The 26326-nt window shown below is 43.2% G+C and overlaps 1 protein-coding gene across 1 annotated transcript; it reads right to left on the bottom strand.

Moving 5' to 3' along the window:
• Positions 1-1095: 1095 nt before the first annotated feature.
• Positions 1096-20141, bottom strand: LOC308130706 (RNA-binding motif, single-stranded-interacting protein 2-like). The gene is given in 15 exon segments (XM_080497141.1): positions 1096-2334; positions 2988-3084; positions 3087-3147; positions 3149-3237; positions 3641-3751; positions 3885-3935; positions 4042-4135; positions 4224-4270; positions 4378-4487; positions 4642-4721; positions 5473-5630; positions 7779-7870; positions 8632-8690; positions 11853-12055; positions 20041-20141. Coding segments are annotated over 14 exon segments (1320 nt in total). The 5' UTR covers positions 20113-20141; the 3' UTR covers positions 1096-2334; positions 2988-2991.
• Positions 20142-26326: the final 6185 nt, after the last annotated feature.

Below are 26326 nucleotides of genomic sequence, written 5' to 3'. Positions count from 1 at the left end.
AGTCGTGTGAGGCAGAAATGTGACGTCAACATTGCGAGGTGGTCCATTGTCATAATATGAGGTTGTCTCTCGGATTCTTTGTAGTATTGCATTTATAAGGAAAATAAATTAATTGCATAGAACATCAGACCTTGGGCGTGATTTCCGAGCATTTGGACGGACGAGTTGGAGGGAGTGGACACAGTACCAGCTGTGAACAGCCATGAGGCCGACGGGAGGTGAGGTATTGCCTGTGAACCTTTTTTTTTTTTTTACACACGCGGAATCTACGGAAGCAGGATGAGGTAAGTTGAGGTTTGAACTCTGTAACAATATATCTGAACCCAGAACGGACAGGTGCATCTCAACAAAAAGACAGGTATGTATTGTGACATATTGCGTGTCTGATTTTCTGGATTTCTACGTGGACACTCAGTCCTCATTGAATGTGAGATTGTGGGTCTTTGTGTAGAAATATAACAGATGCTCAAGTTTCCTCTCAGTCTAAAAACATGCATTTGAAGATGAACTGATGGCTATAAATGGGAACGAGTATTATTTCTTCACCCATAATCAGCTGCATTAAACTAAAACAGTCAAGACATTTATAAAAAAAAAGAAGAAAAAGTGATCAAAAATGTTTGGAATCAGATCCCAGCTGACTGAGTAAAGACCCACATTCCCACCTTGGGGTAGCTTGGAGAGAACATGAAAACTCCACACAGAAACACTGGAACTGTATGCCCACCACATTACACTGCATTGTTGAGATGCACCTGTGAATGATTCAATGTTAATAAAGTGCCAATGTGTGTGACACAGACTGAACTGAAATGTCTCTATAAAGAAAAATCTTAAAGCCTTTTTTTTTTTTTTTGACATCAACACTGAAACCAGAACAAGGTAGTTTTCTTTTCCCAACATAAACACTCTGAAAGAAAGCGGAACATTTTCTCACTATCGGAAACACACAACACACTATCAAAAATAAAATCAAAGCTTCTTTGAAAAATAGGATCAATCTTAAAAGTATTAAAACAATTTGAAAAAAAAAAAGTTTTTTTTTTTTTTAAATAACAAATGTAAAAAAAAAAAAAAAAAAAACATGGATGTGAATGCAGAAATAGATGCAAACATGCAGCCGTGACTTAATAATCCACCAAAATAGTGTTTTCTGAAGATAGCAGTCCATCTACTACAGAATTAATATTTATCTTCAGAAAATACCTTTTTTTGGGATTGAGTAGAGAATTAGCTTTCCCTTTTATAAAAGGGATACTAGAATAAAAAACAACAACACAGCAACACATACGCTGCCATGTTCAGACCATTTGGTATTGTGTTATTGAAATAACTGAAGCATTTCTTGACTGGTTATAAAAAAAAAAGAAGAAGGAAGTCAAAAGGAAGCCTGAATGAATTTAAATCAGATTTACATGCAGCTCCGTTGTGACATGTGATCCCTGTTCAACAACTTTGGATTTGGATGTGTAGAGCAGCTCAAAGTGAAACCACCTTTTACAACCTTCTGGTAACAATATCTGGAATGCTTTAAATCCATTTATCTCTGATCCGGAGGTCTGAAATCTGCCGTCAATGACCGTCTCGCCTGTGTGATCTCCTGATTGTCTGAAGCTTTTATGTCGAGATTGTTGGAACCATAAATTATTTCGACGGATTTCAAGTGCCAAAGAGAAGTGGGAGCACTTCAAGACAAAAAAAAAAAAAGTTTTTTTTTTTTTTTTAAGTGGATGAAGCTACTGCTCTATGTCGGCACCGGATCTGCCCACAACAGCAGTCAGGAGCTTTAAAAAAAAAAAAAAAAAATTCTCCTCCAAACAAGAACACATGAAGATAGAAACACAGCAAAACAAAGAATTATGTACAAAAAAAAATGCAGGTTCAGACGGAAAAAAAAGAAGCCTATTTTACAAAACATGAGGAAAAAAAATACAACTGAAAAAAAAAAAGTGTTGAAATGTTCATTTCCTGGTTTCAATCGAGCGCCCTGGAAGAGTGCCGGCAAATAAAAAGCAGTCGTCAAAACTTTCAAATGTGTAGTGTTTGTGTGGCTTTTCTCTTTGCTGCTATCAAAATAGATGCTCCTCATTCATCTCCTCCGTCTCGCTCTGCCTGCCGTCATCCACTTCTGCTTGATCCGAGAAAAACAGTTTGTTTTAAAACGTGAGTTCATAGAAAATATCTTTTTGTGTTTTTTTGTTTGTTTGTTTTTTTGTCCTTTTGTGTGGAACAGTCCCATGGTCCTCCGGGTGTTCGCTGCCTTACGTGCAGTCTCTGTGTCGACTTTCATCACTGTGGGAACCGCCGAGAGTCGCACTGGCTCCAGAGGAAGACCTGACACAGACACAGACTGTTAGAAAACACAGACACTGGACAAAACAGCCACCGCGGAGTCCGAGGGAGAGCTGCCGCCACATACATATGTGATAGATGTGTGTACACGTACATTTTTGCTCTTTCTGTATTTAGTCTTTTCTTTTTTTTTTTCTAAGAAGTCATAGTCACATTTTTCCTTGTTAGAACATGTATATTGGTGTTGAACCTCAGTTGAAACTGAGTTTAGGTTTTTTTTTTGTTTGAGCTCTTTGTTCAAACTAGACTCGATGGGAGATTTTGACGGCGTTTCTGTGTTGTCATCAACACCAGAACAAGCTTTATAATTACCCCCCCCCAAAAAAGGCCAAAGAATCAATTTAAAGCCAATTGAAGGAAGACTGGATACATGAGAAAACCAGGCGATGACTCTTTTAATGTATTGAAGCGATTTGAAATTGCCTAAAAGGTGCTGTACAAAAATGAAGCTGAAGAAAAAAAACGTGTACAGGATGTAGAAACATAATTAAAGAACATTTTACAAGAATTATAATTATTGTCTGCAACTGGTCTATCAATCTGATTTTTTTTGGGGGGGGCTTTGAAAAGTAATCAAATCTTAACCAATATAACAAAATGTTCCTTTTCCCGGGATTTTATAAGTCTACACCCACCTCTTCACTTGTTATGCTGGTAGGAGTAGGTTGTGTGATCCGTGGGCGCCTCGATGGCGACAGGCTGTTGGACGGCACTTTCCTGAGGGAAAAAAAGACGCAGTTGAGATTAAACCTGTGAAAGATGCTTGGAAACCTGCTCCGCTGGGACCAACTGGAGGCCGTTTACCTCGACTGAGATGTTGGTGGCAGGCACTTGGGTGTACTGGGGTATGTAGGTCCCCTGCATAGATGTGTTTGCAGGCATGTACTGCAGAGCGGAGCAGAGATGGGAACAACAATCATTAGACACGACAGCTACATTGGCAATAACACTGTCAAAGGAAGCTGCACTCTAGAAGATTTATAGGTTGGATTACACCTGTCTCGATGAGTTTAAATTACAAACGGGAGCTGGAACCCAACTGGAACTTCTCACACACTTTTCACCCTGCTGACTGACTCAATTTATCCAAATGGAAGTCTATTCATCTTTACATGACGACCTTCCAAACCCTCGGGGAGACAGAATCTCCACAATCCCACAGAAAAGGTTAAGATCATTTCCATTCCTCACTCTTTGGTGTTGTAAGTAACGGGAGTGTAACGTCTGGCCAACATTAAGAGCCCTGGGGATTTTTAGTTCAGTGATAAATGATCCAGACTGGTCTTACTGTGCCGCTGCTGCCCATGGAGAGGTGACTGAGCTGCTGCGTCAGGGGCCCCATCATGGAAGTGGGCTGGATGGACATGGTGTGGTCCATTCCCGGCGTCAGAACGGCTCCCTGCGACGACAAGTGAGGTTAGCGCGTGTTATTGGAAGAAGAAAACACTCTCAGTAAAGTGGAGAGCGGCAGCGCTGAACTGCAGCGAACACAGGGAGGAAAGACCAACCAGTTTAAGATTCGAGATACTAACTGTAGGCGGCATTATGTATGACTGGTGATGTATCCAGGAGGGGTTGTGTACCTGAAGGGATGAGAGAGGCACACGGGGAATAAAACAAAGACTCCCGAATCGATGAGAAATGCTAAGCTACTCGAAGTGGCGGCCTTGTTTGTGCTTATTCCGATACCTGATAGGTGGACATGGGCGAGTGCATGTACGGGGAGAGGGAGGTTGGTCCGATCATCCGATTGGGTGTGATGCTGTAGGGAGAGGAGTAGAACCTGCCGGAAGAGACACAAAACACACTGGCGGTGAGTCATTTGGCTCCTCCAGGCTGCGCGAGGCACGGATCGGGATCGCTGCTCGTACCCGTTCTGTAAGGCTGTGGTCGGGTCGTAAGTGAGAGTCATTCCCCCCTGAGGAGAAACACACAGGTTGTGTAAGTCATTATGAGGTAAAACAGCCTTAAAAGAGCCAACAGATTTTTTTCTTCTTCTAAAAAAAGCATCACAAATAAGCTTACAGTCTCTCCATCTCTGGCCCAGGGTCGACCGTTCTGCAGATATTTTCCTTGGCTCTGACGCTTCTTCTGGCCTCCATCAGCAAATTTACACAGCAAAGGCTCTGACGGCACTGAACCAAGGATTTTCCAAAGAAAAAAAAAAAAAAAAAAGAAATGATAAATTATGGCAGACCTACATGAATGTAAAAGCTCTTTACATTATATCCGCATACTGGACTAATGTGTTTTTAAGCTGACAGCTAAAAAAAAAAAAACTGAATTTACCAGGAACTCCAGGTGGTGTCTTGATGTATTTTCCATTGAAATGCTGGATGATGGCCTCACATTTCTCTGTTGACTCCATCCTGTTGAGAATAGCAGTTGAAGCTTAAAACCAAAGTCTGACACTGAGGCCGAACACAGCCCAAGGTCACATTCTCTACATATATACACTGTATAAATATCCCTCCTACTCTGTCAGTTGGAGTTATTTCTTTTGACTTCAGCCATTACAGCTACGGCAAGTATGAAATACAGTCAATACCCAAGGTCCTTCCAGCAAAAGTCGAAATTACAATGAATTAAGACTAAACAAAACATCTGCGTTTGCCTAATTTGTCACGAGAGAAATATGAGACATTTTGAGACAAAACACGAGCATGAGTCAAATCAAGACGAGAATTTATGTTTTCGAGTTTGCATGTTCTCCCTGTCTGCCTGGATTTCCTCCCACAGTCTAAAAACATGCATCTGTGGCCAACTGGTGATCCCAAATCGCCCCTAGGTGTGAATGTGAGTGTGCGGTGGTCGGTGTGTTTCTGACGTGATGGACTGGCGACCTGTCCGACTGTATCCTGCCCCCCGCCGATAGTAAACCGGCATCTGCCGTGACCCCTGCACAGTATTAAGCGTTACAGAAGAGGGATGGAAAATGTGCCACAGTGGCTCACTTACCACATTTGCCCACCAGAGGGCTCACTCACCATATTAAATGATTAAAAGTTGACCGTGATCTCACTATTATAGTTTCAATATTCATTTTTCACATTTAAAGTTGCACCATCATTTCCCACCTGGTCATAGAATTATTATTTTTTTTTAATCCAAAGCTCGTACCTGGCGAAGCCGACCCCTCGGCTGGTCCCGTTGGCGTCTCGGAGGATACGCGTGGAAATGGCCTGACTGAAGGGCTTCAGCATGTTCTCCAGCTCCTGCTCGTCCATGGACAGCGGCAGGTTGGAGATGTACAGGTTGGTGGGGTCCTGCTCCTGTTGCTGAGAGGAGAGAGGACGAGTGAGACTCGTTGCTTCCATGTGGCGGGGGTGACAGCTGCGGCATGTTTACAGGAGCCCTCCAGAAATCACCCGCCGTAAAATACGGTCTGACCTGCGACGCCGAGAGGGAATTTACACGACCTTTTAACAGGGCGTGTGTGTGACGCGACTGGTGTTTGGATGATGCCCAGGATTTCAAGCAAGGAAGGAGTTTAGAAAAACAAGGGTGGATTTCACTTTGGTCTTGGTGTGAGAAGTGGGCAGATCGCCTTTGATTCAGATAAGAGAAACCTTCCCACAAGAAAAGGAGGAGAAAACTGAGGAAAGAGAACTCTTTTCCAGTGAATTCTCCATCTTAGCCTCATCTACTTTTATTCAAACTCTTCTATTCCATCACTCGTGTGCCACTACCCGAGGTGTAGAAAATAGGTCATTGTGTGAGGCCTGCTGCTCAAAGAGGATGAAAGTGCATGATTCAGGTAATGTGATATTAAAGCTTAATTACATTTCACAAGGCTCCCCATCCGTGCATGATCTAAAATGATTATGCGCCACCTCTGGGTGGAGAGGGAGAGCAAAGAAGTGACATTTTGGACAAAGACCTTCGGAAGCAGTCTGAGGAACATCCTGACGCGTTGTCACATCACCTCCTCACAAGACTAACGCTATCTTTAACTTTCCCATATCACAGTAATAAAGCGGATGTCACAGTGGTATTCTTGTGGTAATCCTGACCTTGAATGCAGACACAGTGGCTGGCTGATAAAACCTTATAATTCCTCTGCTTTTCTCTCTCTCTCCCTCTCTCAAAATTTCAGTGTGGAGTTATTTGAAAACAAACAGAAAGTCAGGAAATTGCTTCGGTTTCACTTTTTTGTTGGTGTTGCTTTTGAACCATTTATGTGCCTCTGATTCTTGCCTTTGTGCCCTCCTCAAACAAATTTAATTTGACCAACAGCATCTCGTAAGATAACCAATCTCCATCACCCTCCAACCATTATGCATATTCATTATCTCAGAGTGCAGATGTGATTAAAAACCTGTAAATGCAGCGCAAGTTAATTTCCATCCCATGAATAATGCATGTGTAATCGCTGCGACCTGCGATGAAGGTGATTTCTCCTTCACCTTCCTCCTTTTCTCTTCCTCCTCCGCGACGGTGCAAACTAGTGAAATGAACCCCCGACCGAAGAGACCTGCCGAGAGGGCTTTTCAGCTGCAAGTGAGTCAGAGTGAGTCAGAGAGAAATCTGACGCAGACACAAGCCCCGTTGTGAACCCGAGACCGAAGGAAGTCGGGGAAATCGAGTTATTTTGCGAGCGAGAAGCCGTGTGAATGTCAGTGATCCAGCTTAACGAGAGATCAGCTTTCCCAGGGTGTCGGTGGCGTGTGTGTGTGTGTGCGCGCGCGCGTCCGTGAGCGCGTGTCATAATCCGGCCGAGGCAAGGCTGGCGAAGCGAGTGTGCGATTGTGGAGCGTTGTTGGTGTGTGTGTGTGTCTGTGTGTGAGTGTGTGTGTTGACGGGGCGGGAGCCTGGGCACGGTGCCCTGCTGACTGGGGAGCTGCTCAGACACTGAGTCAGATGCCACTAGGGAGAACAGACAGGTCCTTTGTGGAAGGAGCTCAGGGAGCAGGCTCCTTAAACACCGTCACCGCTGCGTGCGTACACACACACAAACACACACGCACATACACACACCTGTGTGCGTCTGTGGTCGCATGTTTGTACAAATACATGTTGGACAGCGTGTTAAAGCCCAGAAAGATGCCTAATAAAGAATACACCCTCACACTGCACCATGCTGCAAACACACTGATGTACTAATAAAACTGAGGAGCTTAAGAGGCTTAAACTCATAAACCATGGCTCATATAACAAAGGGGGGGTTGAGAGAGAGAGAGAGAGAGAGAGAGAGAGAGAGAGAGAGAGAGAGAGAGAGAGAGAGAGAGAGAGAGAGAGAGAGAGAGAGAGAGAGAGAGAGAGAGAGAGAGAGAGAGAGAGAGAGAGAGAGAGAGAGAGAGAGAAAAACACAAAACAGCAAGAGAGAGAATTTTAAAATAAGCCAATTTGCTGCAAGTTGATGAGGTCATTATTGACTTTTCTCACTTCAAGATGCACAAAGTGTCTGGATGGACATCGCTTCTTACCTTGGCCATTTGGGCCTGCACCCCGCCCGCCTTCAGCGCTGTCACCGCCTTCTGAGCCGAGGACGGGCTGTCAAAGTCAACAAAGCCGTAGCCTGCAGCCACCAAAACTCACAATGAGTGATACAAGTTACACCGAGAGACGACAGCATACGGAATCATGAAAGCACGCAGGCTTCACACAGGTCTACTGACATGAACTAGTAAAAAAAAACACTATCAGTGAGGAATTGATGGGTCTTGCGTTCCGGCGATATTATAATGTGCACGTGGCCAATGCGAACATTGGCCACGTGCACATTATAATATCGATTTTGAAACAAAACACTCATACGCAGGACATGAACTGATCGGCCGAGTGTTTGGTTCTGAAGCACTTCCACACAGACTTACACAACACAAGCACACACTGTGTCACACGCATTACACACCTTCAAGAAGGTAAACTTTAACACAAGGTACCCAGCAGAGAGCCAAATGTAAACAGCTGTATTGGGATGATTTATCAGGAATGAGCACGGCCTCTTTGATACACGATCCACTGAGGACATTTAACCACTGAGGAATCACTTTGTGAGAACAAAGGGTGTGATCCAACAGAAAAATACATACAAGAGCTTTTTTTTTAAGGTTAAAAAGTACATTTAGGTTTTGAATATTCTTATTTGTTTCATAACTGTTTACTCTGGATCATGGCTGGAATGTTAGAAATGTAAGAAAAACCTTCCGGCTTCTTTTATAAATTACAATAATAATGTGGACTAAGGGTTTTCCTGATTTGATGCTAACTGTAAACCATCCCAAGAAGCTACCTGCAGTCTACAGGCTGAGTTTATTCAATGTCTTTTCATCTCACCTTTGCATTTATTGGTTGTCTTGTCCAAGATAGCTTTGGTGGATACGATCTTTCCATACCTGAAAAAAAAAAAAAAGAAAAGAAGTGAGCTTCACAATAATTGCGTGCTCGAAATAATGTATTAGGAGTTGAAACATTGCTGAGGCAGGAGATCGGGTTGTTAGGTTAATACACACGTGCGTCACGATGATTAAATTATAAGTCACCTGACATTTTCAGCGCAGTGACACTGAATACCATTTCACAATCGTGTCGTAATTCATACAGATAGGGAAATCTTTAGAGAGTGCGTGTGAGAGAGGAGGGGTAGGTAAATTAAATGAAATAAGAGTAATGTCCTCTGGGTTTCTGCATGCGACAAGAACTATAGATTTCCCATATCTTATTCAATCCAGCTCACGCGCAAATGTCAATAGGGATCAAACCTCCGGGGAAATCCAACATGATGTGACAATTTGGTAAAGATGAAGGCCCTTGCTGCGTTTTTTAAAATTTTTTTATTTTATTTTACATCTCTTCAAGATGTGCTATCAATATGAAAATGCCATATTATTTACTGTGGGCTGTTCATGCTGCAGATGTGTAGGATAGTGGCTGACTGGGGCGAAACGGCTCGCTGCAGCAGCTCTATCAGTTCCCATCTCTCCAGGCATGTGCATGCAGTGTAATCTGATATGCCTCTCCTTGGCTGTCCTGTCCAACGCTGGCTCCAAGCCACACTCTCATTCTACTAACCAGCTTCTCTCCAGTCAGCCCCCCCCCTCCCCATTCCACCCCAACCCTGCTCCCCCCCCGGACGCCGGGTCTTAGTGCCCGACCACAGAGCAGCACTCCTGCAGCACAGCTCATCTCTGCAGGGGGATGAAACTTCAATAATCATTCATTTTGATTAAATTATTATGTGACAATTTAACAGTTGTTTTGTCTTTTAATTGAATTTGTGTCTTGATATTGTCTTTGATATTAATTAAGGTCCACCGGTTTGAATCCCACTCGTCTTAGGTGGCGTTATGCGGCAACTTGTACCAGAATCAAACATCACACGACATCTCTGTGGCAACCCGAGAAGGACGCAGTGGCCGAAGTGATTAAAGTGACCTCTCCACTACAAACGCATGTCTGTGCAGCTATAAAGCAGGTACACAATGTACCATTTTTAGTCTTCACCACTCATGAGTCAAATCTAAATACAAAGCGATGGAGATCCAAACAACCTCCCATGTGGTGCTGAAACTACTATTGTCATTTCAAATGTACAATATAAACTTTAGTCCAATGTTATTCAATTGAGCCATTGTGGCAATGTTTTTCCCCAATCAACACAGAAACACTGTCATACAATTATTCTATTCTATTGGAATTTATTCTATCCAAATGTACTCTAACACTCTTCTACTGTTAACTGGAGTTCTGTTGTATTATGCATTCCAGCTCCTATATAGCATTACTATTTAATGGTGCATTTGCGATTCTCAGCCATACGACGGCACCGGCTCAACTTGTGGATAAGCCACCATTGTCGTTTGCACTGCGCGCTGCGATCGTGGATGGATTGGCAAGCCCACCAGTGGACTTCAAACTGGAGCTGGTGTTTAAAGCTGTGAGCTCTGCTTGGCGCGCGCACGACTTGCTGGAGTTATTAAAAGTGTGCTCAGAGGTCTCGGTCTTCGTGATGCGGGCTGAAAAGTGCGAATGGAGACTCAGCCATGTGTGAGCGAGCGCAGCCTGCACGGTCCGGCCCAGCGTCCGTCCGTGGTCAGCCGTCAGAGACGGGCCGGGGCAGGAACCAGAGCGGCAACGAGGCACCCAGGGAGACGACTGCAGGGGCCGGAGATGGAGGACCAACCCCCATCGCCTCCTCTCATCCCACACTCGGTACACACAACATTTCAGAGCTCGCGTACAACAACTCTTAGCGTGGGGGGAGGGGAGCGCTGCCAGTGCAGTGTCCTAATGGTATGCACACATTTACTGTTCAAACTTCAGCCGAGTAAAGTCGGAGTCTCTCCCCGCGACTTGTTTTCCTGCTGATTTACGCCCACATATACAAGCCGTTTCCCCCACTAATAACTATTATTAGACGCAGTTTCCTCTCGCAGTCGAGTTTAACTCAACGTTACATTGGCCTTCATGTGGCCTGCTAAAAGGCAAATTTCATGCCGTGATTTTATCTGCTCTGTAAAAGCAGAAATATGAGAACTACCCCCACGGAACACCACCTGACACACAAACCCTGAACTCCAGTCACTCCTCCCCCTCCGACTCTCTCCATCCTACTCCCCCCCCCCCCCACCAATGCCATTGCCCTTGTTTGTCTTTCCCTTTCCCCTGGGTTCGCCGTTTCCTGTCGGGTTGGGCAGCCTCATGTGAGCCATATCTTCCAGACAGCTGTAAAATAGCAGGCCTCACCCGCCCTCTCTCTCTCCCCTTATTCAATCTCTCCAGTCCCCTTTTCTCTCCCTCCTCTCCTCGGCTCTTCTGGTTCTCATCACCAAGCCCCAGAATTCAATTAAGTAAAAGCAGATCATTCATCTCGGCCCTGCGTGTTTTGATGTCTTCCACTGAAGGCCTAACAAACATATCAGATGGATGGGACGCCGCTGTTGTTTGATGTCTGCCTGCATGCTGCCCACAACCCCGCTCTCAGAGCCTCACACTCATGCTGATGAGTAACATCGCGTGGTATTTATAGTGCAGGATGTGACTTTGAGTTTGGATTGCGCAGTCTCATTGTCGTCTCACCGTATGATTAAAAAGGAAAATGCTTGGAGGAACAATAGGGGAAACGTTTAAGCAGACTAAACTCTGGACCCGGTAGTTGGGACGTCTGTTTGATCGTGCCAAACTGAAAATGCCTCCCGTCTTCAGCCTCTGGGATCTCAGTCGTTTTTTTGTTTTTTTTCTACAAACCTCTGCATGACACATTTCAAACACGCTTGGTTGAACATATATCTGCGTTGTACATTTGAGGAATACCTAATAAGGTGTGCTTCAGCGTCCACGTGTATTTGAAGTGTGAGGAAGTCATCCATCTGCAGTATTTGCCCATGTGGACATGTAAACCATTTAGCCTTTCAGCCCGCCCGGCCATCACCCGTCACACCGCTCCGTCATAATCTACTGTTCTGCTGCACCGGGGTGCGCACTGGCAGCGGACGGCCAGGCAGATTTATAGGGTGCGCGAGCAGACAGTGAAGCAATTGGTTTTTTGGGTGACTTACGGCTGACAGAGCTTAACCAGATCCTGGTCTGTGGTTCCAGGGTGGAGGCCACGGATGTAAAGGTTGGTCTTGCTCAGCTGCTCGCCTCCGCTACTGCTGCTGCTGCTGCTGCTGCCATTGCTCATGGTGGTGGCGCTGCTGTTGTTGGTGCTGTTGGGGCTTGGAGGAGCCATCTGATGGTTGGAGGGGGACACATATGTCTGCTGAAAGGACAAATGGAGAGCGTTGTCAGATATTTAATTGCAGAGTTGTATCAAGTGCCGCCGTGCTTTTAGGTGCGGGCGTTTGGACGTTTACACTCATGAGGCAGCTAACAGGATCTGGAGTAAGAAGAGCAATCCAATCAGACGGGGTCACAGAGTTAGAGGCAGGATATCAATCACAGTTTACTGCTTAATCCGGTTTGATAGGTCAGGTGAGACGAGATGAAATGAGATGGGCAATAAAAAAAGATTCATAACAGGTAAAAAAAAAACATTTTTCTTCTGGAAAAGACAAGTAAATCCAATCCCATCAGGATAGATATCATGAAATCCATCCAACGAGAACAAAAATAAACAATTATAGAATTTACAACAAGCCGGATGTGCAGATATATGAACATAAACAGAAGAAATGAAAGCATTTACACACATGAATGTGACATGTAGACACTCCACTATTTCTGAATAAGCCTTTTAGCAGTGATGGGAATCAGAGAAATCACCAACTACAAGGTTATACAGACACTTCAAACATTTATTGGCAAATTAATCAAACAGAAATGTATCTCCAAGCAGCCAGAATCAATTCATATACACTGCTTTGCCAGTGGCGGCATTAATGGTGGCCCTCCAAGTTCACCATCAGTCAGCAGAAAAATGCAGGATGACCCAGTCATTTAACGCTCTGACATTCAGTCCTTTGTTAAACAGATGGTATTGACATCTATGCAACAAAAGGCTTGCAGCTGAAAGTAGATCAAATATATTTCGAGACTACCTGTCAATGGGTTGATCACTGAGATATCAACAGGGCAAAAAACAAAACAAAACAGAAGTTTAGATTTTAGATTTTTTTGGAAATGTTGCAGCAACTTGGAAAAACTGAACAACTTTGGATTTCCTCACTGCTGCATTTGAATGTATTTACAGGAGAATCACCATCAGGGTGACTTCAACTGCTGCATGGACTGTAAATATAAACCGTTTCTGTTATTGAGTATTTAAGTTCAAAGTGTGATTCATACAAATGTATCTATTGCAATGAATTTAGAAATAAAAATACAGACATTCAAACCATGAAAAGCTTTTTTGTTGAGTGAATTGGTCTTTTTTCATGGATTAACAGTGTTTGACTTCATGGAAAGGCTGTGTACTTAAATGCTGTCGTTTGAAGATCGAGGGATTTTATTTGGGATTTGGCTATTTGGGAAAAAAACAAACACAAAACAAGGACAGTTTTTCTGTCAAACAAATACTCTCTTAATAGATTTTTACGGCCTTTGAATAAATATTTTCTTCATTCATAGGATATATAGGTTTTCCATAAATAATCTGTGAATTCTGAGACGAGTCCCAACGTGACACATCTTTAGATTTTTGATAATGCTGATCTAATTTCATGATCGTGCTCCTGTACTCTGCAGGAGTGTGAAAAGCAATGAGCATTTCACGCTTACCATGGTGGCTTAATCTGCATGAAATTCACCAGCGTGTAATGTCATCATGATAAATCTTGAACGTGTGCAGTACGTGTAAGGCGCAGTGAAGTTCGTTTTGAATACAGACGCTTTTGAAAAATGATTTAATGCGGCACACCCAAAATCTAAATGGCATGGGAGTTTTATATCAGCTTTATTTGGCCTTGGTGCAGAGGAGGAGGAGGAGGAGGAGGAGGAGGAGGAGGAGGAAGAGGAGGAGGAAGTGTTTGATTAGTGAGGGTCAGCAGGTCAGGTCACAGGAAACAATGGGGCAGCTTATAGTGGTGCACAATTCCACAAAATTTGCTTATAATCCATTACCAAGTAAGAGGCAGGCAGCTGATGTCGTGAGAGAAACACGTTGTGATTTATGAGCTGGACTTCTGAATAATTCCAACAGCTACTGACTTCTTGAAACAAAATGAGTTATTTTTTCCTTCGACCTCCCCACATGAAATCAAATTACCGTACAGTGAAATGTCCATTTCTGTGAATTCTGAGTCACAGTCATGCAATCAGAGCAGTGATTTAAAAAAAAAAAAAAAGTCTTCTTGTATCAGTGCTGTGATCTGCCATGTGATACGTCTCGTTTTTGTTTTTTTGGTGTTTTTTTTAAAGATCATTCTGAGTCTACTCCAAACATGAAAGAATCTCACTCAGGAGATCAATCTGTCCATCCATGGATGGCTTGTTGGACACCGAAGATTCCCCACTCAGCCTTCAGTTTATTCAAAAAGAGAAAGGGGAAGACAGTTCATTAAACATTACATTACATGGATGTATCTTCGACCTGTACATCCATGTCTGAATGCTCTTACCAATTAGATTGACTATATAACCATTTAACATGTGAAAAAATTTGAAGGAAGTTTAGGACAGCGGCTAGCCTGGTAAGATAATAGTGTCATAATAACCCTTAGATTTTAACTGTAAATTTCTTCTTTGTTGTGGAACAGAGTCTACGTGATGTCTACAGTTACGCAAAGCCAAACAATTACTCCTAAAAATGAGTACAGTCTCAACATAAAGTTAATTCTATTGAAACCTTCTTGAGCAAAATATAGTGAAATGTCCAAAAAAAATGTCTCGTGGAGCTGCTGCGTTATGAATCTTATTTACAAACTCACCCTGACAGCTTGGCTCTGAGGCTAGTTTGCTCACAATGATGAAGGTAACTCTCATGGCAGCAGCATCAATATTTCAGCTCGGTGTCTCAGTGTTTTGTCTGGTACTCCTCAGAAAATTCCAATTTGCTGGAATGACTGGGAAGTGGGAACGTTTTCACTTTCCATTGTGAAAAAACAAAAAAGAAATCATCTGAAACTGGGAGTTTCCACTGAGATAGCAGGACGCCTTGGATAGCCTTTAAGAACAGGTCAAATGTCATTCAACATGGTAAGTTAAGAACTGTCACCACTAAACTCCATAACAAGTTATAGTGAGTGCAAGATATGCTAACAGCGAATACGCTCCTGAGCTTCAGATCTTCTTTGATTAAATTGATGTGTATTATGGTATTATGGTAACCCTCATCATCTCTTTTCTGGTGTCCATGTTACATGTTGGTTAATTGCCAAATCAGGATGCAGGGGATAATAACCCAATGCATCAAAGTCCATCAACACAGACACCCCAAATCATGAATCATTACCTTTGTCTGACTGAAACGGGACTTTCATAGTACATCTAAACATTTTACACCCACTTATATTTTAAATGTCCAATAGCACACGCAGACGGTGCCAATAAAAGTCGATCTCTTCTTGCATGTGTGCAGAGCAATCAGACTGGATCAGGACGAACTAGTCTGAATGCTTTGAGCTCCAAACCCTGAGCCGGCACACACAAAGGTGAATAGGAGTCCAAACAGAAGAAGCCAGCGGACTGCAAACTGTAAACATTGTCCATTGTCAAGCCCCTGGGTTGCTAACTCGCTAGATCGCTATTGACTATTGTTGTGTTGGGTGATGTAGTAGGTCAACTGGAAACGATCTAATACCGACGAGCTGAATGTGTGCATATCGTCTCTTGCTGTAGCGACGCAATTTCAATAATACATTGATCACACTGCCGCCTATGTAAACAGGTAGAGAGATGATTAAAAAAAAGCCTTAGCTGCACATGAATCACACTGAGTGGCTATAGAGCGAGTAGAAAAAAAATGAAAGCCAAATGAGGAGCATCACATCTGTTGATTTTGGACGACTCCATTCACAGCGTAGGTTTAATCACTCCTCGCAAATAAACTCTAAAATGTAAAAGACTAAAAAATTCTTGTTGACGTGAATCTTTCCACACTGAGACAATAAATCGGACACAAATTCTGCATATTATTCATAAACCCATAGCAGCTTCTGTCAATGGCACCTTTTATTTCAATAAATAAATAATCCACACTGCCTTACAGTAACCTGCCTGTATCAGATAAAGAGTGAACCTTGAACTTTAGTGAAGCTACAAGCAAGTAGAACTAGAAAAGGTAGTTTTTTTTCTGTCATCACTAAACTTCTGCATGCAGCATTTACAGGGAAGATTTATGGTGACTAATATTGATTGGTGCTAAGCATGCAAGACCATTAAACTGTCTATCTTCAAGCTTTTTTTTTGTCTTCCAGAACATGAAGAATGTAGCCTGACCTTTTATTCCATATGACATGTGTAATATAGCAACATCAATTTAAACACTACTGACACGAGTGGCAACATCTACCATTCCTTTGCAGATTTTTTTCCTTCCCTTGCTTGCCCAGCTGAGTTACGTTTTGCAAACTGATATGGGATCAGCCTTCAGAACTCAAGGTCTGTCTTTTTTAGTCAAGCTGAGGACAGAAAAAAAGAAAAATCACAGAGTCCATTCATCTTCCTCGGCTCCTCTAATCTCCCTCTCTTCTTTAGCATCAATAGTCTGCTGTTTGTTGTTCCACAATCGCAGCCTCTTCCCGTGCTTTCCCTCCGCTGCACTGTAGGCGGCCTGCGCACACTATCAGGGGGATGCACCTGCAGAGGCTTGGGGGAGATAGGATCTGACAGGGAAACCAAGCCCGAGCCTGGCTAGTGAGGCCTGTCTAATTGGGATCTGAGCTTGTTAGCGGGAAGTGCTAATCCCTCTCATGTGCTCTCTAGTCAGAAGGTAGTGTCTCATTAAGAGCGCTCTATTAGGCTCCTTCTGAGAAAAGGATGGCAGCGAGGCAGCGCCGCGCCTCCTCCCCATCTGCCCCGGCTCCAGGTGTTTAGCCACCCATGTACTGTGATTTCCCTGGTAACGGGGGCAAACACTAGCGCATACACAGACCAATGGAGCGTTGGTGCTGCTCTTTCCCCGGGGTCGCCACAGCGGATCGTTTGATTTGGCACAAGTTTATCAATGGATTCACTTCCTGGTCAAACCAAGAGCGTTTTGTGTTCCCCGGCCAAAACCTCAAGGTTATCACAGCCCCTTGACACAGACACACACACACACACTCACCGAGAGTCCTTAAATGATCATGACTGAGAAGCACCAATCTAATTTTGCAGCCTGCATGTCTGCATGTCCTCCGAGATAATCAGCGCCCAAAACCTGACCTCCTCGCAAGCCACGGATTTCCCTGCTGGCTGTTGCTCTTCTCTCCACAAGCGCTCATGGATCTGTTTACACTCCTCCTCACGTCCATCGCAGTGTCGTCTCCAAGCATTCTTTGCATTCCTCCGCAATACACAAATGTTTGTGTTTCCCCCCTTGAAGCAGACGCCGGTTGGGGGGGGGTTGTTAAGATTGGAATTCATTCATTTGAACTTCATTCCTCAAGGATTATCATATCTGCGAGAATCAACTCTCAGACCAGCTACTAATTGACACATCGGATTAATTTTGTTGACATAATATGGTAGCTAATTAATTATTTTCACATATAGCATGGATGCTCTGCAGTTTGTAGCCAGAGAAACAAGCGCTGCGCACCATCCCCACATCCCTGTTAGTGTCACTTGGAGCTGCAGAAATATAAATCAGGACTTTATGGTCACACCATAGTTGCAAGAAGCATAAGTACAATAAGTGGCCGACAGCATGGCGCGGCGAGCGGCCGGTGTGCTCCCGGCCAACGGCTCAAGACTGATGAGGTGATTACAGTTGGAGGGAGCAGAGGTGAAGCCTGCAGGGAGTGCAGGTGACTCGAGGACTTTTTCATCCCAGAAAAGAACAATGAGTGCTGAGCGAGGCAGGATGTGTGCATTTAACTCCGAAGTAATAACAGAGATTTGTGACTGAATAAATGATGCCTGAATGCCGCAGCAGATGATGCCGAGCAGGAAGAGTCATGCCTCACACAATCTGAACATTTGGTTAAGAAGGAAGGGAAGAACAACAATATTAACGCTGAAAAGAAATAGGCCTGTTTGAATGTGTTGTCAGGCTGCCCAGCATGAGGTCTACTTGTTGTCGATACTAAATACAAACACTGAAGTGTTTTGGGATTTGTTCTTCTAAACATCAAACTTGTCATTTCTGGTCACTTTTGCATCACTGACTTCTGCCTTAAAATGCACATTTTTTGTCCTGTGAATCAATAAAGATTATTCACACTTTCTCTTTTAAATATAAGCCTATCCTTTTTGGCTGTGGAGAGCCATTATCCAAGGTCATTCTTTTACAACATGTATCTTGCACATTTTGATCTTGTAGTAATGCATTTGTGATATATTGTTCCTAACTGAATTGCTTAACATTAAAATACAACAGTATCAGCACTGTGAAAGGGAATAGCATTAATGTCACACAATTACTCTCTTGTTTTCCAGATATATAATGTGTCGCATAGCAGAGACTAACATCTTAAATATGGGGTCCTACCTGTTTGTTCAAGGAAACCTTAAAAGGCACAGTGGAAAAGATCATAGCTTCAGAAACGCAGTGGCTTTTGATTAAGTCCCTGCAGCTGCGGGCAAAAAATAAAAACGCAGGAAAAAAAAAATAATTCTGCAGCAAGGTGGGAAAATTCAAAATACTGAAAAAGTGAGGAAACGCTCCGACTCCCTGTGGCTCAAAGGTGAAACCTTCGTGTCTCTTCCGTCGCCTGACTCAACACAGTCTGAGCCAAAAGCTTTAAAAGTCTGCTTTCTACTCAAATCAAGGTATGTGAAACACACCAGGGAGAAAGAAAAAAAGAAGAGGGAGTTAATAGAAAGCAGAAGAAAGAGGAGAAGGGGGGGGGGTCTAATCCCTTTCTTTTCTCCGCCTTTTTTCTCGTAGTAAATGACACAGACCAGAGGTTACCACTTGACACTGGATTTACAAGTCACCCCTCTGCATGACTTTGGCGCTCTCACAATATGAACTGTGATGTGTTTTTCTCCCTTTTTTTGAGGGTCTGCATGTCTTCTTCCAAGAAAGAAAGGAAAAAAAAAAGGTGGAAGTCTGGTGAGCCTCCCTTGAAATGAGCACATTGTGTGAATCCAGGATTCCAGGAATTCCAGGTCATTAATCTAAGCAATCTGAATTCCTTCCAGCTGTGAGCCAAGAAGGGGTGATGACACAGGGAAGGAGGGTTGCGTTGGATCTCTGAGCTGCTGATGGCGGGGAATAAATAATACTCTGCACATATGAAGGCCACTGAAAGCAATCAGCACAAAATGAGCTGAAACAAATCCACTATCAGGCCTTCATCAGGTCCTTCCACTGATGTCCTGGTGCATCAATAGATGAGAGAAGAGTGCAACTGGAAGCAATCAGCACACTAAAACTAAAAATCCTTCACATGAAGGGTAGTCACATGCAATTTCATTACTTATACCTGGATTTAAAAAAAAAAAAAAGAGAGGCTGCAATGAAAATATGTGAAAATAAAAATAAAGCTTTGAATTATTCATGCCAGTAAGCAAAATGATCAAAATAACACCAGTTTAGTATGGTTATTTTCAAACGTGTATTACCTTTACGTTACTAGGTATCTGTAACTTTCCTCCCTCCAGAGCTTGCAAAAGCCCCTCCGGGTAATCATCAGTAAGAATAGAGGGGTGGGGCATATCGGTACGCGTAAAAGGGGAAAAAACTTTGCTAACTTGTGGCCAATTCAATGAAAACACCCCTTCAGCAAAGCCCGTGTCAATTCACCCCCGAACAATTCACACTTGGGTCGAACACATCGAGGATTTCATCGCTTATTTGCACCTTTACGCGCCGCTCCGGGTACGTTGGTGCGCGCCGCCGTGCAGGCTCCGTGCAGGAAGCGGCGCCGCCACCGTCCGCCGCCTCGGTACAAAACCACCGCAAAAAAATACACAAGCCAGTAATCCACAGGCGACAATGTAACGGGCTCCCGTTTTACTTTTACAAACAAGAGCAGGGACGCGCGCCCGCGGCGAGTGTTCCCAGTGGCGAGCGGGAGAGTTTGAGCTCCCCTGTGATCCACTTTCAAGGACACTGCAGCTTAAAGCGGCTCCAAACTGTCGGAAGCTCGGCGAAGCATCGACAAAATGACTTTACTTTCACAAAGACCAAGTGAGGAAGCCACCGCGGCCGCGTTTTACCTTCTTGCTGGGTTTGCCGGTGTATCCGTTGTAGGGGTTGATTCCTGTCCTTGCGGGCACGGAGAGCAGCATTTTTTTTCTCCCGTGTCCGGAGGAACGGAGAGCGCAGAGCGGAGAGCCGAGCCGAGCCGAGCCGAGGCAGTCAGCTGACGTCAGCCGGGGGAAGTGAGCCAAGAGCGGCGGTGTGATTGGAGCCGCTCTGATCCACTGCAAACGCCGCACTGAATAAAAGTCGGGGGGGGGTAGTAACGCGTTACTGTTAATACGCCGACAGCCGCAGATCTCCGTCGGCGAGAGTAGTAACTCGGTTATCGTCAACTAACTGAACTTTGACTGGCTTCCTTCCTGCTTTTGTGCGTGAAAACTGTTGCAGAGCTGCTGTCTCTCTCTGTCCCGTTTTAATTATGAGGGGTTTATTTTAATAATAATGAAAAAAAAAATGCTTTCAATAAAAATGTTATTCGTATAACCTATGGGACATAGTGTGCAATACCTTTCATTATGAAAGCTGCGTCGTGCGCACCCGGGGTAACCGCTCGATGATTTCAATCGAGGTCTTGACCCATAATGCCATTGTAAAACATCTTTTGGCAATTTTCCTAATCTACTTGTTGCACTGCACAAACAATGGGTCTGCTTTTTGCGCAAAGACCCGGTGATGGCACGCCGAAACCCGAACACGCTGCCCATTGCGCACAAAGTCAAGTCAAGTGACGTCACCATTATTTATACATAAAACAACTACAGCTGAAAGTGCTGTACACAAATCGACATAATAACCTAAAAACATAAAATGCACGGAATAAAAAGGAAAGAACCCGAATCTTTAGTGCTGCAAGTTCGACCAATACTTGTGTGATCCGATCCATTGTGATCCATTATTTACGCAGCGTAATCAGTCGATCGAGCCCATCACCCAAAAGCACAACACTTGCCAGTAATGGCATAATTGTCACAGATTTAATGCCATTAAGTCACAGTAATTAAATATTTTTATTATTATTTTTTTTTTTACAACCATCATGTAGTACAGGGCTGTCAAACAAAAGGCCTATGGGCCAAAACTGATCTGCAAGTGGCTCTAATGCAGGAAAACCACCATGTTGGGTTGTCTCAAGTCTCTTCAATCCTACGTTGTGCTTTTTCAGCAAATCTTTTTAGCATCTGATTTTAGTGTCAAGCGAAATGAGCTTGAGGTCAAGGAGCTGCAATACATCAGAGGTGAGGAGGAATAAAAGCCATTACAACATCCTGAGGAGGAGGAAAGACATGACTGACTGTGGCCTGGTGTAACTCTTCCTACAATAAATACACTTTAGAAAAGTACGACACTTCAGTGCTTTATAATTTATCATTTCAGATTCTTCAAGCAGATTATTTATGAAATGTTATTCATGGTGGTTTTAATTTTCAAACTGATGTGATGCAAGTATCAGTCATGTTCAATCATTTCGCCCGTAGCAATATCCACCACTGATTTCAATAAAACTTGTGGACGGAAGAGAACAGATCTAAAAGTACAATCTGTACGAGTACAAAATACAGTAATGTGATTCACCTCCATCCAAAAGTTTAATGCAACATTGCTGCCTTTTTTTTTGGACAATCTTTATTAACAGATCTGTAAGTCAGTTTTTAAACAGAGACACATTTTAGAAATGACTAAAACCTAACTTCACAAGGTTATTTACACCGGCTACCTTGTCTTTCTTGATGAGATAGTGTTTGTCCCAAGATAACATATGGATTAAACTGGAATCATGCAACATATTCAGAGATCCTTCACAGATACTGTAGCTATGGTCTGATCCCTATCTGTTTTTCCTTGTTAAAAAACTAAATTCACTTTCTGTTTACTCTGAGAACTACTTACATTAACAATAAACCAAACAGTATTTTAGCTCTAGATCTTTGTAAAATCTGAAGGGATTTCTATGAATGTGCTTCACATCCTCTCTCTGTATTTATGGATCTGACTTAACTTTAATAACTATTGACATCAACTGTCCAAGTCAGAAATGATTTACCATCCCTTGCGTTTTCATCAATTACCGTACTTTTCGACAGATCCTGTCACATGAATAAAAATGTGTTGCTCTCAACAGAAGTTGCCAAGCAACTAAATCCCCTTCCCCTTTCCCCTTGCCTTATATACCATGACTGATTAACCCTCAAGTGTGCAGGAAACATATGCAATTGTTCACTCAGCCATACAGCGTGTTATTTCTAAACGGAGCGTTTGCATAATGCATCTGCAAAATTCAGAGGACACAGCCAGTTTACTTATGTTGATCTCCATGCACAAGGGATTTCGTCCAGATTTCATCATGATGGTCTAGTCAGACAGACGGGAGAGGCTCAGCTGAATTCATAATCTCTGTCTCGGTCGCCCCAAACACATGCAGCCACACAATGTCAAAATTTGACGCATCGGTGGCGTTTGCATGGAAATAGCACCATTACATGGTACCGTCTTCACTCTCGCGCTGCGTTTTCAACCGGACCATTTCCAGACCGCAATTAGGTCACACAGAGTTGTTCGCTCCCACTGTTTAAACCCATGCAATGTTTTGATATGTGTGTGTGCAAGTGTTCAGCCAGATGGGCTGCGGAGTTTCATGGAGCTCAAGGACAGTTTGGGGAGTGACTCAGTCGGCAGGGCCTGGGCCAGCGAACACACTCTGTGACTCCAGCAGTAACGGGAATAATGGGGCCTGTTGGGAGTTCGGGGCTTGGATAGGGTTTCCTACACTCAAATAGATTTAACTCATCAGAGGTTTGTTAATTGAGCGGTTTCTTCTCGAACGAGAAAGTGTTGACGTGTACTTCCTGGCCGAACAACCGCAGTTTTATATAACATCTGTCTAATCAATAAATTTGAGACTAAAAAGTCGCGTTGAACTCTGATTTTGGACCGTGGCTCGTCTTGGTTGTATGGGGGGGGTCACAGACGGGGGGAGGAGTGAGCTGGGGTGAGTGATGAGGGTGGGGAGGCGATTAGAGGGAACGCAGGCTGCTGCTGCATGCTCCGCATTCCTCAGGTGTTGTCAGCATAGCTTGCTAGTAATTACCTTTCTATGAAAACATGCACAAAGCCAAATTTTTTTTAACCAGCAAACCAAAGGGCAGCGACCAGGTCGAGGTGTTGGGAGAGACGTCACGGGTACGTGTAATTTCATTCAGACCAGACGATGGACTGCAGTGGTGATTTTGGAGTCACCAGAGCTATAAAACGTTTGGAAAATTGCAGACACCCACTGCATTGCAAGCATGAACATATTGCATATCCTTGCACGCATGCAGAATGGGCCTATGCTCGACTCTGTGGTTTTATTTACATAGCAATTCTCTCAAGGTTATGAGCAGGTTGGCTAGTGACTGCAGCCAAACTCCTGCATGTAAATATTCTGGTTGTGCTAGAGATGTACAGGTGCAAAAATGGCGGTGAGCGTTCACACGCACACCATAAACTTTTACTATCTTTGCATATGGAGGGAGCAATTTCCTTTCTAGACTTCATCATTCCATTTTTTTTTCTCAATTATTAAATGTCATCACTTCCTTTTTTTTTTCTTTTTTTTGACTGACACACCACGATGGTGTCACAGAAATGTCAGGGAATGCTTCGTTCTCCATCTCCTCTCAATCCTTTGCCTCTCTCTGCCTCCTTGGCTTGCTCAAGAGCCCGAGGGATTGTGTGCAGATGTGCCTGGAGAGAGGCCAGGCCCCTCTGCCCTGAGAGAACATGTGGTCTGGGAGTGTTTATGCTGGCACTCTTTCAAGCTGTCTCCCACACAGCATGCTGGCGTCTGTCTCTCACAGATGACAATGCTCAGTCCTCCTTCCTTCAGAAGTGGCACTATCAGGTTAAGGTGACACCGGCAATTAGGTTTGTTCACTTTGTTGACCGAGAGGAAAGATGTCAAGTAAATACAAAATTAGTAGCATCAAATTGCATTGAAAAGTGTGCACTTCCTTTTATCTTATTATTATAATTGTTTTTTTTTTGCAAAACTGAAATACCTGCAAAAACCAATTGGTTGCAAAAGTGTACACCAACTATGCGCTGATATTCCACGTATTTTGGTTTTGATTGTCTGAGTGAAATACACTTGGACTGATCCAGGCTCCACAGATATGTTTTTCACAAATTCTTCACATACTTCACATTCTCCCCTGTGAGTTAGACTCCGAGTAAACATCTCAGAAGTGAAAACTCCGGAAAGAAAAGTTTATTCTGGACACTGTAAGGGGCAAAGTGACTTCATGTCACTTCATGATGTGTGAACTACACACTTGTAATGGCCATCTTTATATGCCAATAGAAGCAGAAACATAGTGGCATAGCGGAAGTATTGGTAGCAGTAGTAGTAGTAGTCAGCTGAAGCACAAAAAACAAATATTAACACACTAATTAATAAGTTCCACTTGCACGGTGATTAATTTCTAAGGTTACAGTTACAAATGGTCTATTTTACACAACAGAAGACTCACCTTTCTCATTTTCCCCACTAAATGCCATTTCAATCAAAGACCTCTCGAAGTGCATTATCTCAAATAAATCAAATATTGCATAAAATAGTTGGATTGTTTTTGTGAAATAATTGAAGTCTGCATGTCTGTAATGTGAGTACTTAGCGCCCCCTGCGGGTTTAGATGGCCTATGAAATTTCCCATTCACAAGTGAAGTATCGCATCTAAATTTGTCATTGTGCGTTGTTATATCATTTTGTGAGAATATGTATTTCATTAATTTTATTTAGATTTACCATGAAAAAAAGTTGGTTCCACTTCTGTTCAGGTTTCATCATCGTTGATATGAGTGAAAAGAAGATTGTCTTTCACTCAAATAATGATGCACTTATGCACCAGTTTTGGATTTAAAAATAAAACAAAAACACATATCTTTTTTGATGCATTTAGTTAAAAAAAGATCAACATGAATATGTCAATAATCAAAATAAATCTGAAACAAAAATTTTTACAGAACTTAACTTTTCTTCTATTTATAAATACCTCTGGGATAACGTTTTGCACAAAAACTATAATTTCTCCAATATCTGACGTGGCCTTTAACGTGAATCCAGATGGTAGTTTCACTTTTGTCCCAAAGTTTTTATTTATTTATTTAAATATATAAATATATAATTATACACCCAACTGAACTATTTCACCAACTCAGTACAGTATTGTGAAAAAAATAATTATATTGTGATAATGATAAATTCTCTGTGTGCACCACTAGGGGGCATTATTAGCACGGTTTATGTTTAGAATAATGGCTCACGTTCAGTGTTTTTACATTTTGGCATATTGAATTAATGCAAAGTACATGAAATATCATTCAAGTTGAGAGGAAATGACATATTTTTCTATGAAGAGTTAATCTGCCTATAAATTGAACTAAAATGGTGGGGAAACTCACCGAAAAACCAACATCTGGAAAAGTGGATTGTTATAGATATTATTTAAATTGTGTTGCGAAAAATCAAAACTGGATTTGGGATCAATATTGACCCAACATGGCTGGTGGAGGAGAGCTAGTTGCAGCTCCACCTCCACCCCCACCCTCTCTCTCTCTGCCTCTCTCTCTCTCTCTCTCTCTCTCTCTCTCTCTCTCTCTGTCCCTCTCCACCGTTGACGAAAAAGCGCACGAAATAGGAGAAAAGGAGGTGTGCTTGCGCATGCGCAGACGCGCCGTGTGGCTGAGGTTTTATCCCCTTTTTTTTTTTTTTTTTTTTGAGGAGTCGAGCTTTTACGTCACGGGCTCGTCCACGGCGTAGGGCTTCACGCAAACTGACCATCCACTCATGCAGCCACAAGCGCAGGGAGACGTTTGCGCTCAGACTGAGAAACGGGGCTTTTTTTTTTTTTTTTTTTTTTTTTTACCTTTTCATTTACTTTTTTTTTCCTCGCTCCACTTTGCCGCGGAATGAGCTGAGCGGCTGCAGCGCGTCTCTCTTACAAACTGGACTATTGTGGTGGCATGGTGTGCTGAGAGCGAGCCGCACACAGGCTGAGGTTACCCGGTGCATCATGTTTGAACGCCGATAATCAATTACAGATATACATGCGCGTGCTGCTGCATCGCCCATATCGCCTCATCGGGCTGCAGCGGATCATCTTTGTTTGTTTGTTTGTTTTTAGTATTATTATTATTAATAATAATAATAGCTCGTCCAAAGCGTTGCGGGGCTGAGGGCGCAACTGAACGGACAATCGTAGCCGGACCACTACTGGACAGGGTTCGGATGAGGTGGCTGATCGGGCTGTTTGCTTCCAGAAA

Source organism: Blennius ocellaris (genome assembly GCF_963422515.1).
Source record: "Blennius ocellaris genome assembly, chromosome: 5".
In the NCBI taxonomy this organism is placed as follows: domain Eukaryota; kingdom Metazoa; phylum Chordata; class Actinopteri; order Blenniiformes; family Blenniidae; genus Blennius; species Blennius ocellaris.
The sequence above is the reverse complement of the archived record's forward strand: the minus strand, read 5'-3'. Positions and strand labels throughout refer to the sequence as shown.